The sequence below is a fragment of the Cebus imitator genome, unplaced genomic scaffold, assembly GCF_001604975.1.
Source record: "Cebus imitator isolate Cc_AM_T3 unplaced genomic scaffold, Cebus_imitator-1.0 Scaffold853, whole genome shotgun sequence".
NCBI classification, from domain to species: Eukaryota; Metazoa; Chordata; class Mammalia; order Primates; family Cebidae; genus Cebus; species Cebus imitator.
In genome coordinates this window covers 250,622-263,853 of record NW_016108168.1, presented here as the reverse complement: position 1 = coordinate 263,853, position 13,232 = coordinate 250,622, and the positions used below count along the sequence as shown (strand labels likewise).

The window sequence follows — 13,232 nt, the reverse complement described above, 5'->3', positions numbered from 1 at the left end:
GCCTCCCGGGTTCAAGTGATTTTCCTGCTTCAGCCTCCTGAGTAGCTGGGATCACAGGTGTTCGCTAGTACACCTGGCTAATTTTTATATTTCTAGTAGAGACGGGGTTTCACCATGTTGGCCAGGCTGATCTCGAACTCTTGACCTCAGGTGATCCACCAACCTCAGCCTCCCAAATTGCTGGGATTACAGGTGAGAGCCACAGAGCAAAGTTATTGTTTCCTAAAAAAGCAAGTTTTTTAGGAAAGTAAAGATAGAATGGCTACTCCATAGAGCAGCCCAGAGGGCGCTGGTGCCCATCTTTAGGGTTATTTCTTCATGACATGCTGAAAGAGGGGTAGATTATTCATGACTCCCCTTTTTTTGAGATCATATAGGGCAACTTTCTGATGTTGCCATGGCATTTGTAAACTGTCATGGTGCTGGTGGCAGTGTAGCAGTGAGGACGATCAGAGGTCACTCTGATTGCCGTCTTGGTTTTGGTGGGTTTTGGACTGGCTTCTTTACTGCAGCCTGTTTTACTGGCAAGGTCTCTGTGACCTGTATCCTGTGCTGCCCTCTTGTCTCACCCTGTGACTTAGAATGCCTTCACCACCTGGAAATGCAGCCCAGTAGGTCTCAGCCTCCTTTTACCCAGCTCCTATTCAAGATGAAGCTGCTGTGGTTCACACGCCTCTGGCAGCTGGACTCCCTGGGATCTCCTGACATTCTGTCCCCTCTGTCCCCAGCTCCTGGGTCCCTCCGCCATCGCTGTCTTCCTGAGCTGCCTCCCTCTGAATTTCTTCATCACCGAGAAGAGGAATCACTGTCAGGTTTGGCTTTTGGGAAAGGGACGGACCAGGTAGGAAGTAGGGAGGAAGACACAGGCCCTGGTGTGGGTGAAGGGGAGAGGAGAGCTGAGTGGGAGCCGGCGGGTCTGGCTTTGTTCTTGTCTCTGTGAGTTGTCCATTGTGCAGACCTGTCCCGCTCCTTCCCAATTGCAGTGGACGGCGGCTCCTCCCTCCAGTGTTCAGGCCCCAGGCCCTCTGTCAGACCAATGCCCTTTTCTCCTGCACCCCATCAGTCAGCAGATTTGCTTGGCATCATCTTGAAAATGCATCCAGCAGCAAGGCCCTGGCTCACTCCCTACTTCTGCCCCAGCATCTCTCCACTTCCAGCCACAGGAGACCTGTGTGAGCTGAATCCATTGCACCCTCCTCTGCTCAGACCCACAGCGGCCTCATTTTCCTCAGTCTGAGCCAAAGGCCCCACAGTGGCCCACCAGGCCTGCCCTGAGCTGCCTCATTGCCTCCAGCCTCACCTTCCACACATCTCCCTCCCTTCCCCACCTACCCCCTTCCCCATCCTCACACCTGCCTGATGTTCACACATCTCTCCAGGCATCTGCTTTAGCTGTTCCCTCCACCTGGACCACCCTCACTCCAGAAGACCCTTGTCCCCTCCAGCACCCCCTGCAGTCAGGGCAGCCTCCCTCACCACCGTCCACCAATGACACGGCACACCCATCCCTCTCCTCCGAGTGGCTCCCTTCCTTGGCCTCTCCTGGGTTCATTTTTGCTTTTCCCCAGCACTTCCCACTTCCTAAAGGGCCCTGCAGGAAGCACCTGGCAGGGGCTGACGGCCTCGCTCTCCTTAGACTGGAAGCTCCGCAGCAGCACGGGCCACTTTCTGTGGCAGACTCAGTATGTAGTTAGTGCTCGGCATGCAGAAGGTGCTGGATCAGTGTTTGAGAACTGTGGAAGGAAGGAGAGAGGGGAGGAGTGAAAAGCAGGGAGGGAAGGAAAGATAGGAAAGGGGAGGACAGATGGAGAGAAGAAAAGAGTTGAAAGAGGAAGAGAAGGAATGAGGGAGGGAAGGAAGAAAGGGAGGAGGGAGGGAAAAAAGAGGGCAGAAAGAAAGGGCAGGAGAGCGGACGAAAGGAGTAGGGAAGAAAGGAAAGAAAGGTGGGAGAGAGGGAGGGAGGGAGGAAAGGGGGATGGAGGGAAAGAACTTATTTCCCCTCTAGGCCCAGCTGTCCCAATGTCCATCTTTCGCTTGGACTGTGTCTCCAGCCTCCTGCATGGCTTCTCTGGGCACAGTGACTCATGCCTGTAATCCCAGCACTTTGGAAGGTCGAGGCACGTGGATCACCTGAGTTCAGGAGTTCCAAACCAGACTGGTCAACATGGCAAAATGCTATCTATCTTAAAAAATACAAAGATTAGCTGATGGTGGCAGGCACCTCTAATCCCAGCTACTCTAGAATCTCAGGCAGGAGAATCACTTGAACATGGGAGGCAGAGGTTACAGTGAGCTGAGATCGTGCCGCTGCACTCCAGACTGGTAACAGAGCAAGACTCCATCTCAAAAAATAACAAAAAACCTTCTCCAGGCAGCTGCCTCCCAATGATGCCTTCCTCCCTCGGTGATGCACAGGAGACGCCGAACTCCTGCCTGGCCCTAGAGTGCCAAGTGACCCTGCCCACGCACTCCTCTGGCCACACTGAGTGTCCTCCAAGTCATGCTGCTCCCTGTGCCTGGGTTTTTGCTGCCCCCTGCCTCAAACCCTCCCGTCCCTCTTCCTGGCTCCATCCCCTCATCCTCTGCCTGCCCAGCACCCACCTCCTGGTCATTTAACGTGTAGCTCAGGCTGTAATCCCAGAACTTTAGGAGGCCAGGGGCAGAGGATCACTTGAGCCCAAGAGCTTGAGGCCAACCTGGGCAACATAGTGAGATCCCCCTAACTCCACCAAAAATGTGAAAGAAAGAAAAAAAGTTGTAACTCAGGCATTACCCACCTCGAGGTAGCCTTCCTGATGGCACCATACCCAGGTGGGCTAAGGGGCAGCCTCTGTTCTTTGGGCATCAGAAGCTGCCTCCCCGGGGCAGTGGTCCTGGGTCAGCTCCTGCAGGAGTCTAGGCACAGGATGATGGTGGATGGATCAGGACCAGGGTCAGAGATGTGGAGAGGCAGACAGCTTTGGGTCGCACTTGGCAAGATCAGTGGGATTTGCTGCAGGGTGACTGTCAGGGTGTAGAAGAGAATTCTGGACCAGCCGTGTCTTCATCTCTCTCTTCCCTCCAATCCCAGGAGAGCAAATGAGGCAGAAGGACTTGCAGGCCCAGCTCAGCAGCTCCATCCTCAGGAACTCGAGGACCATCAAGTTCCATGGCTGGGAGGGAGCCTTTCTGGACAGAGTCCTGGGCATCCGAGTCCAGGAGCTGGGTGCCTTGTGGACCTCCGATCTCCTCTTCTCCGTGTCACTGGTGTCCTTCCAAGCGTCTACATTTCTGGTAATGTCACTCTAGTCTCTATGCTGAGCAGGACTGGGGAAGGAGTGTGGGGGTCAGGAGGTGAGGTAGGTGGAGCCTCCCAGATCCTACAACCTTGTCCATCAAAACCCACACATTTTGGATCCTGTTCTCTCAGGGTTCTTGCTGTCTTCTGTGTGAACAAAAGTATCACATCATTCTGGTGAAGGTGGCAGCAGTTGATGAGGTCTGCTCTTCTGAGAGTTCCAGGCTTCTACTGATGTGGGGAGGAGGATTCATGTGCAGGCAGGCTGCAGAGGTAGAATCCGGGGTCTGAGTGGCTTTCCTGCTGCTGGCCAGCAGATGTCCACAGCCACCCTGTCACTGACGTGATCCTTGTCCTGCCATTCTGTCATTTATTTCCGATGGCTATCAGAACACTCTTCCTAAAGCACAGCTTTCAGAAGAATTTAAACATGCTGATGCAGAGGCCAGGTGCAGTGACTCAAGCCTGTCATTCCAGCTCTTTGGGAGGCTGAGGTGGCTTGAACCCGGGTGGTGATTGCAGTGAGCTGAGATTGTGCCACTTCACTCCAGCCTGGGTGACAGAGCAAGACTTTGTCTCAAAAACTAAACTAAACAAAAGAATCACAAATGGGACCAACGCCTAGAGCCCTCCCATGCTGCTCTCCCCAGGAGTCCCCAGGCTCAGCCCTCATGTCTGTCACCTTGACAGAGAGGCCTTTCCTGACCACTTTCACCACCACCACGGCACCCCTGCTCATGCTAATCCACTCTACACCTGCACCTGAATTTCTCTTTACTTTTTTATTTTTGAAGACAGAGTCTTGCTCTCTTCCCCAGGCTGGAGTGCAGTGAATCATTGACTGAATGAATGTAAGAATGAATAAATGGCCGGGTGCTGTGGCTCGTGCCTGTAATCCCAGCACTTTGGGAGGCCGAGGTGGGCGGATTGCTTGAGGTCAGGAGTTTGAGACCTGCCTGGACCACATGGTGAAACCCCATCTCTACTAAAAATAAAAAAGTTAGCTAGAAATGGTGGTGCATGCCTGTAATCCTAGCTACTCTGGAGGCTGAGGCAGGAGAATTTCCTGCCCCCAGGTGGTGGAGGTTGCAGTGAGTAGAGATCATGTCACTGCACTGTAGCCTAGCAGAAAGAGAGAGACTGTCTCAGAAATAAATAAAAAATAATTTAAAAAAAGAATGAATGAACGACAAGAAGGCCTAGAGAGAAGGAATAAGTTACAGTAATCAATAGTGCACAAGGGACATTACACTGAATGAGAATTTATTTGAATATTTCAAGATAGCTAGAAGAGAAGGATTTTCATGTTCCCAAAACAAAAGATAAATATTTGAGGTGATGACTGTCTCAGTTACCCTGATTTGATCATTATATATTGTCTACAGCTGGGGTCCCCAACCCTCCTGGCCACGGATCAGTACCAGTCTGTAGCCTGTTTTTGTTTTCTTTCTTTCTTTTCTTTTTTTTGAGACAGAGTCTCACTTTGTGCAGTGGTGCAATCTCAGGTAAATGTAACCTCCACTTCCGAGGTTCAAGCAATTCTCCTACCTCAGCTTCCTGAGTAGCTGGAATTACAGGCATGTACCACCACACCTGGCTAATTTTTGCATTTTTAGTAGAGACAGGGTTTCACCATGTTGGCCAGGCTGGTCCCAAACTCTTTACTACAGGTGATTCGCCCTCCTCATTCTCCCAAAGTGCTGGGATTACAAGTGTGAGCCATTGCACCCCAGCCTTTTTTTTTTTTTTTTGGACACAGAGTTTTGCTCTTGTTGCCCAGGCTGGAATGCAGTGGCATGATCTTGGCTCTCTGCAACCTCTGTCTCCCAGATTCAAGCGACTTTCCTGCCTCAGATTTCCAAGTAGCTGGGATTACAGGTATGAGCCACCACGCCAGGCTAATTTTTGTATTTCTGGTAGAGATAGGGTGTCTCTATGTTGGTCAGGCTGGCCTCGAACTCCTGACCTCAGCTGATCCACCTGCCTCAGTTTCCCAAAGTCCTGGGATTACAGGCGTGAGCCCCTGCACCTGGCTCACCTGTTAGGAACTGGGCAGGCAGCACAGCAGGTGAGCAGCGGGTGGGCGAGGGAGGCTTCATCAGTGTTCACAGCCACTCCTTATTGCTGGCATCACCACCTGCGCTCCACCTCCTGTCAGATTGGTGGTGTTGCTAGAGTCTCATAGGAGCGCAAAACCTACTGTAAACAGCACATGCGTAGGAGCTGGACTGCATCCTCCTTATGAGAATCCAATGCCTGTTGATCTGTCACTGTCTCCCATCACCCCCAGAAGGGATCATCTAGTTTCAGGAAAACAAGCTCAGGGCTCCCACTGATTCTATGTTATGGTGAGTTGTGTAAGTATTTCATTGTATATTACAATGTAATAATAATAGAAGTAGGCCGGGCACATTGGCTCATGCCTGTTATCCTAGCACTTTGGGAGGCTGAGGCAGGTGGATCACCTGAGGTTGGGAGTTCAAGACCAGCCTGGCCAACATGGTGAAACACCGTCTCTACTAAAAGTACAAAAACTGGCCTAACATGGGGGCAGGAACCTGTAATCCCAGCTATTTGGGAGGCTGAGGCAGGAGAATTGCTTGAACCCAGGAGCAAAGGTTGCAGTGAGCCATGATCATAGCATTTTGGGAAGCTGAAGTGGGCGGATCACCTGAAGTCAGCAGTTCGAGACCAGCCTGGCCCACTGGTGAAACCCCGACTGTAATAAAAATACAAAAATTAGTTGGGTGTGGTGGTAGGAGCCTATAAGCTGAGCTACTCAGGAGGCTGAGGCAAAAGAATTGCTTCAACCCAGGAGCTGGAGGTTGCAGTGAGCTGAGATCATGTCCCTGCACTCCAGCCTGGGCAATAGAGCAAGATTCTGTTTTTTTTTTTAAAAAAAAGCAAGCCGGTTACAATGGCTTATACCTATAATCCCAGAACTTTGGGAGGCCAAGGTGGAAAGATCACTTGAGGCTAGGAGTTCCAGGTAAACCTGGGCAACATAGCAAGACCCCATCTCTACAAAACATTTTTTAAAAATTAGGCATAGTGGCATGTGCCTGTAGTCTCAGCTACTCAGGAGGCTAAGGCAAGAGGATTACTGGAGCCCAGGAGGTGAAGGCTGTAGTGAGTCATGCTTGTGCCACTGACTCCAGCCTGGGTGACAGAGTGAGACCCTGTCGCTCAAAAAATAATTCAGAGTAGAGAGAGGTATGAATTGTAAGTTTAAGCATGCCACATCCCAAATTTCTTTCAGAAGTGTTGATGCATGCCCCAAGAAATCTGCATTCATTTCCCAGCGCTGCCTTAACAAAGTACCCTAAACTGTGTGGCTTCAACCACAGAGATTTATTCTCACAGTTCTGGAGGCCAAGAGTCTGAAATCAAGGGATTTTTTATTGTTTGTTTGTTTTTCCTGTGAAGGCTGTGAGGGAGGGTCTGTCCCAGGTCTCGCTGCTGAATTTTCAGAGCCTCCAGAGTTCCTTGGCTTGTAGGTGGTCTTCTCTGTGTTGACATTGTTTTCCTTTTGTAGGTGTCTTTGTCCACGTATCCCTTTTTATAAGGACACCAGGCACACGGGATTAGGATTCACCCTCATTACCTCAGCTTAGCTTGATCACATGTGAAGAGCCTATTTCCAAATAAGGTCGCATCCACAGACCCTGCGGTGTAGGACTTCAGCGTCTTTTGGGGAGACACAGGACAATGCATAACGCTATAGATTTGCAAATATTTTTAGTTTGAGTTTCTGGGTTTTCTTTTTTCTTTTCTTTTTTTTTTTTTTTTTTNTTTATTATTGTTGCTTTTATTATTAAAATTCTAGTTCTTGTCTCTCCCAGTGAAGAAGAATGTATCTTCATTAGGCCAATTCTGCGCGAAGCCTGGGTCAGGAGCATGAAGTGTTTGAGGAAGTGGGTTGGATGTGTGAGTTTCCATCTCTGTCTGAGCCTGTCAGGGTTTTGGTGGAGTACAGGGCAGGAGCACCCTGCTGGAGAGGCCAAGGCATAGCTGTGGGTAGGCTCAGGCTTCAGTTTTTCCATGCCCACCATTTGCCCCTTTGTCTTTGACGGAGTTTCACCAAGCTGGCCAGGTCAAACTCCCGACCTCACATGATCCTCCGGCCTCGGCCTCCCCAAGGGTACTTTGAGCAGCAGGGCATGTAGGTGCCCATGCTCCCCATCCTGCATGTTCCCAGGTTCTTTCCCATGGCGCAGGCGATGGTCTCTCTCTGAGCTCTGGGTCCACCTCCCTGGCCTAGTTCCCCAGCATCTGCTTACAGGTTCGAGCCACATCACTGAGCTTGAGGCGGGCATAGTCCACTCGCTTCAGAGCCATCTGACAGTCCTTCCTCGAAGAGTAGCTGGAGCCCTCATGGGGCTGCCCTGTGGCCACCTGGGTGACGTAGCAGATCTGAGCTGACAGCTCCGCCTCCACGTGTGGCACTGAAGGGGTGAAGGCTGCCGCCTGCCGGTCTAGAAGCCGCTCGTTGGTTTTTTCCTTGGACAATTCTAGGATCACTGTACCTGCATTCTGAAGGATGATGCCGATTTCCCGTTCGATGTCTTCCAGGGCGCGTAGTTGCTCGTTCGCCAGGCTGTAGGTAGCCATTGTCACTCCGGGAATCCTCCTCAGGAGTTTCTCCTGAGAAACGCAACCTTATTTTTTCTTTTTTGCATCAGATTGGTGATATGATGATACTGTAACAAGTTTTGAGGAAGGCACATAACATAAAATTGCATGAAAACCCAATCGTAATGCTTAGGTTTTGGTTTTTTAATTTTAATTCTAACTTTTCTTGAGGCAGAGTCTTGCTCCATTACCCAGGCTGGAGGGCAGTGGTGTAAACATGGCTTACTGCAGCCTCGACCTCCTGAGCTCCAGCGATCTTCCCACCTCAGCCTCCCAATGTGCTAGAATTATAGGAATGTGCCACCACCCCCACCTGTTCCCTATTTTTTGTTTGTACATTGCTCTTTTTACTCATAAATACACCTTTGCAGCTGGGCATGCTGGCTAGTGCCTGTAATCCTCAGCACTTTGGGAGGCCAAGGCAGGTGCATCACTTGAGGTCAGGAGTTCAAGACCAGCCTGGCCAACATGATGTAACGCCTTCTCTACTAAAAATACCAAAATGAGCTGGACGTGGTGGTGCTTGCCTGTAATCCCAGTGACTTGGGAAGCTTAGGCAGGAGAAGCACTTGAACCCTGAAGGCGGAGGTTGCAGTGAGCCAAGTTCATACTACTGCACTCCAGACTTGGTGGCAGAGAGAGACTGTGACTCAAAAAAAAAAAACAAAACATACACACACACACACCCCTTGGCAATCTTTTTATGTATCAGCATTTGCTGGTACAATTTAAATTCTATTGTAGATTTCATTTAGATTAATACAATCTAAATACTATTCTATTAAGTTCTACAACTAAAAAAAATAGGCAATGCATTTAAATGATTCAAAGTCCAAAAAACTATGAAAGAGTATAGAACTGAGTCTCCCATATGGCAGCCAGTGGCATATGTGTTTATTGAAATCTAAGTGAGGCTGAATATGGTGGCTCATGCCTGTAATCCCAGCACTTTGGGAGGCTGAGTCAGGTGGCTCACCTGAGGTCAGGAGTTTGAGAGCAGCCTGACCAACATGGTGAAAGCCCATCTCTACTAAAAACACAAAAAGTAGCTATATGTGGTGGTGAACCCCTGTAACCCCATCTACTTGGGAAGCTGAGGCAGGAGAACTGCTTGAACCTGTGGGACAGAAGTTGCGGTGAGCCAAGATCACACAACTTCACTCCAGCCTGGGCAACAGAGCTAGACTCCATCTCAAAAAAGAAAAAACAAATCTAAATGAATTAACATTAAAGAAAATGAAAGATTTGGTTCTTCGGCTGCCTGGGCCACATTTCAGGTGCTCCACAGCTGCAGATGGCCCAGAAACATGGTCCTTATTGCAAAAAGTTCTATTGGTTGGTGCTGGTGCAGCCTTAAAGCCGCTCTCCCACCCCCCCTCAAAGCCAACCACTGTTAGGGTTGTTTTGGTGATTACTTTCCGAGATGATCTGTGCACACAATCAGCACGTGGAGTTAATATATCCACCTAAAAAAAAATCAGCGTCTCCCATGTAGTGCAAATGACCACATAATAGTCCATGGAATGGAATGTATTCAGCTAGGTTAATAATGAAGTGCTCCTGAGCTTTTCCCAGGTTTCCTCTTAAAATTATTCTGTGAACACCATTCTCTCTGCAGAGTAAATTCTTAACAGTGGAATTCCCTGGCCACAAGGTTTATGTTTTTCTCATTTTTTTTCTTCCTTTATTTTTTCTTTTCTTTCCTTTCTCTCCTTCCCTCTATTCCCCCTTTTTTTCTCTTCCTACCTCTTTTCTTCCCTTTCCCCCCTCTTCCCCCACCTTTTCTCTTTCCCACTTTCCTCTTTCTTTTACAAGGTCTTCTATGCAATGGCATGATCCTAAATCACTGCAGTCTTGAACCCCTGGGCCCAAGCGATCCTCTTGCCTCAGCCTCCCAAGTAGCTGGGGCTAAGGCCTGTGCCACCATGCCCTTCCATTGTTTTTCTTTTCATTTTTTTTCTTTTTTGTGGGGATGGGTCTTACTTTGTTGTCCAGGCTCATTTTCATCTTAGTAGGTGCTTTTCAAGGGTTCTTACCCAAGTGTACCTGGATAGAACTTAGTCACTTGAAGCCCTTGTAATTGTGTTGAAGTTTTATGTCTGTCTCCTCCATCCTGGGGAGAAGATTTAAAACGTCTATCCCCTTTTTAAGCAGATCAGTGACTTCAAAAAGTATACAAATGTTGGGAGGTGACCGGGAGGATCACATGAAGTCAGGAATTTGGGACCAGGCTGGCCAAGAAGATGAAACCCTGTCTCTACCAAAAATACAAAACTTACCTGGGTGTGGTGGTGCACGCCTGTAGGCCCAGCTTCTCAGGAGGCTGAGGCAGGCGAATTGCTTGAATCTGGAAGGTGGAGGTTGCAGTGAGTCGAGATCGTGCCACTGCACTCCAGCCAGCGTACAAAGAACAGCTTTAGACTTGATCCCGCCAGGCATGACCACTGGGCCCTTTCAGCAGTGGATCACCCGATTCTGCCTCAGTTTCCAGTGTCTTCTCAGGCCTGGAGTGAGCGTCTGATGCTGGGGTTGGATACGTTGCTGCATAAATACTCTCCCCACTTCCACCTGTGCTGTCAGCCTGGGTGGGGAGAAGACCCAGGAGGGGACTGTCTTCCTCCTAAAGCCCCACCTGTCTGATGGCTGAGACTTCTGCCTCATTTCCAGAACTCCCAGGGGCCCTTGAACGTCTTGTTATTTGCTAAATGTGCAAGCACAGATTGCCTGTACCTCCCCTCAGACCTTCCTGCCACTCCCTGTAGAGCTGTCTGAAGCCTGGAAATGTTTATTTGCCTTTGGAGAAATTCAAGTTCCATCTGCCCAGACTCATCACAATTACAGTAACAGCCGGCGCTCTGTAACTTTCTGGAGCCTCTTCCAGCAGACAGGAGGTCACTTCTTCAAGTCCTCTTTGTAACCCCATACAAGATGAGGAAACTGAGGCAGGTAAGCTCATTGAATACAAAGTGCCAGAGCTTGGGTTCAACCTTAAAGTTTGTGGGATTTAAGGTTGGTGTGGGAAGTGTTCTGTTTGGCACCCCCTATCCTGGTATGTGGGGGTTGGGTCCTCGGTTGCCTGGAGAGCTCCAGTTTATGCCTGCTGACCTGACACATTTGTGACTAGTGTTCTCTTTAACTGCAAAGTGCTGTGGTTTGGGAGAGAAATTCTGTGCTCACCCTGTTCACGTGCACCCTGAGGAAGCTCTGACACCACCACGCAGCCTCTGGTACATACTGGAGAAAGCTGGCGCTAGGATGTGCCTGTGAGCAGGAAGAGCTGCGAGCATCTACATCCACATGTAGACATATTTGTACACATACATTCATATACACACATCCATATATATATACACATCTTTACACACATCTGCACACACGTCTACATATAGACACATCCATGTACACATCACTGTACACACACATCCATATCCACACATTCGTGCACACATTTTTCCATACATCTGTATACATACACATCTACAGATATCCATGTACAGATACATCTGTACACAGATACGTACACATTTGTATACACACATCTGCACACATGTTGGTGGGGATCAGGGATATACAGCATTAAGTACTGACGGTCTGGTAATGGCGAGTATTGTTTTGACATCTTTTGGGTGAACTGACTAGTTATTGGCTATCAGAGGGGTGTGTGGGGTGTGTCTGCAGGTTGGCGGGGCCATCAAACATGGCATTTGTAGTTGCTCATGGCTTTTCTAGAGGATCTCCCATGTGGGGCCTTGGAGTATAGTGAGCTGTCCCCATGGCCCACCTGCCAGTGTCTGCACCAGTGACCAACACAGTTCTGGCTTCACGGGCCTCAAGGACTTTGGATTGTACTGTAAGAAACGCTAGTGTGCCATCATTGGACGTGTCTGGTCACCACATTGAGATCAGTTGCCAGCGGCGGGATGGGAGCCATGAGAGCCAGGAGGATGTTGCTGTCAGACAGGCTTGATAACCAGGGCTGGGGCTGGTGTGCAGTGGAGGTGGCAGATGGGGTCGTCTAGTCATATTCCATAGCGATGGTCGACTGAGTTCCTGATGGATCCAATGAGGGGGTTATCAAGGAGAGGAGTCTTTTGTGTTTATGTCTGAGTTTATAACACAGGTTTCTAATTTTGAGAAATCCGGAGTTTAAAAAATTGGGAAAGGGCTGGGCATAGTGGTTCACACCTGTAATCTCAGCACTTTGGGAGGCCAAGGCGGGCAGGTCACTTGGGCTCAGGAGTTTGAGACCAGCCTCGACAACATGGCAAAACCCTGTCTTTACTAAAAATAGAAAAATTAGCTGGGCACTGTGGTGTGTGTGTGTCATCCCAGCTACTCGGAAGGCTGAGGCAGGAGAATCATTTGAACCCAGAAGGCGAAGCTTTCAGTGAACCAGGACCCTGCCACTGCACTCCAGCCTGGGTGACAGAGTGAGACTCTGTCTCCAGAAAAATCGAATACTGGGGAAGGATTGAATCCATTGGCTGTCTCCTGTGCTCTCTCCAGTCCCAGCTTTTGTGATCGTGGCTGGGCTTGCTGGCCAATTCTATCATTCCAGGTGACACCAAGGTCTTTTCAGGGCAAGAGTGACCTGCAGCCACCCAAGGTCAGCAAGGCCGAGAGGTTCCAGGCACAGCTGGAGATGAAACTGGTGATGGGGGCAGCCCTGTCATCTTTACAGGGAACCTCACATGGCAGGTGGGCAGCAAGCTGGCCTCTCCGCATCACTGAGCCATCTGCTGAGTGACCAGGCCCAAGTGACAGGTAGGAGATGAGACCTCTTTTGCCCCATCTCCTCTGTGGCCAGGCTAGGGTGTAGGCCAAATGCGTCCTGATGGTCCTCATTACCCCAGCCTCTGAATATCAACATCTCATCTAAGGACAGACGCAAGCTCAGCGTGAGCCCCTAGAACCTCCCAAAGCCTCCAACTGCCCCCACAAACCTTAAAATAGCAGATTTTGGGCTGTTTTTATTCTCACCCACGATAAGAAACACATGTAACATTTTGACCTAAAATACACGGGGCATTTAAAACACACACACAGGCTGATCAGGTGCTGGCCTGTGTCAGAGCCGAGGTGGTGGTGCCTGGGTGTGCCACTTATGTGTTCTGAAAGATTACAAGATAAGGACAAGAGCCGGGGTTGGGGGCACTTGGAGCGGTGGCTGTTGACCACCTCATGTGGGTGCTTGGGAGTCACCTGTGTATTCTGGATGACCTTCAGTGTTGCAGAAGCTTCAGAAGGTGAAATTTACCCAACAACCCATGACATGTAGTTTTGTCATCTGTCCTATTTGATTTTATTTCATTCTACTTTCTTT

General features: G+C 49.6%; 2 protein-coding genes, 1 long non-coding RNA gene and 1 pseudogene across 9 annotated transcripts in view; 1 reads left to right on the top strand and 3 right to left on the bottom strand.

The window, feature by feature from the left end:
- Window positions 1-8,368, bottom strand: part of LOC108297880 (mediator of RNA polymerase II transcription subunit 11-like) — an 11,168-nt gene extending 2,800 nt beyond the window's left edge. The window contains exon 1 of one of the 2 annotated variants that reach the window (XR_005198654.1): window positions 7,385-8,368. Coding sequence is in view for 1 of the 2 variants with exons in the window: in XM_037735597.1 (XP_037591525.1) it covers window positions 7,535-7,888 (354 nt within the window). In the remaining variant the exon portion in view is untranslated. Of the gene's footprint in view, window positions 1-7,025 lie in introns of those variants that run through there. The other variant, XM_037735597.1, reaches the window with a different exon arrangement.
- Window positions 685-13,232, top strand: part of LOC108297879 — a 28,510-nt gene continuing 15,962 nt past the window's right edge. For 2 of the 6 annotated variants that reach the window (XR_005198652.1, XR_005198651.1), the window contains exons 1-4: window positions 705-812; window positions 3,071-3,273; window positions 10,064-10,855; window positions 12,468-12,673. Coding sequence is in view for 2 of the 6 variants with exons in the window: in XM_037735595.1 (XP_037591523.1) it covers window positions 12,601-12,673 (73 nt within the window). In the remaining 4 variants the exon portion in view is untranslated. Of the gene's footprint in view, window positions 813-3,070; window positions 3,274-10,063; window positions 10,856-12,467; window positions 12,674-13,232 lie in introns of those variants that run through there. The other 4 variants (XM_037735595.1, XM_037735596.1, XR_005198653.1 and 1 more) reach the window with 3 other exon arrangements.
- Window positions 7,954-8,051, bottom strand: LOC119469811 (annotated as a pseudogene).
- The window catches only part of LOC108297881, a 16,254-nt gene continuing 13,469 nt past the window's right edge, over window positions 10,448-13,232 (bottom strand). Inside the window, exon 3 of the long non-coding RNA XR_001822372.2 lies at window positions 10,448-10,490. This is a non-coding gene — a long non-coding RNA (uncharacterized LOC108297881). The remainder of the gene's footprint in view (window positions 10,491-13,232) is intronic.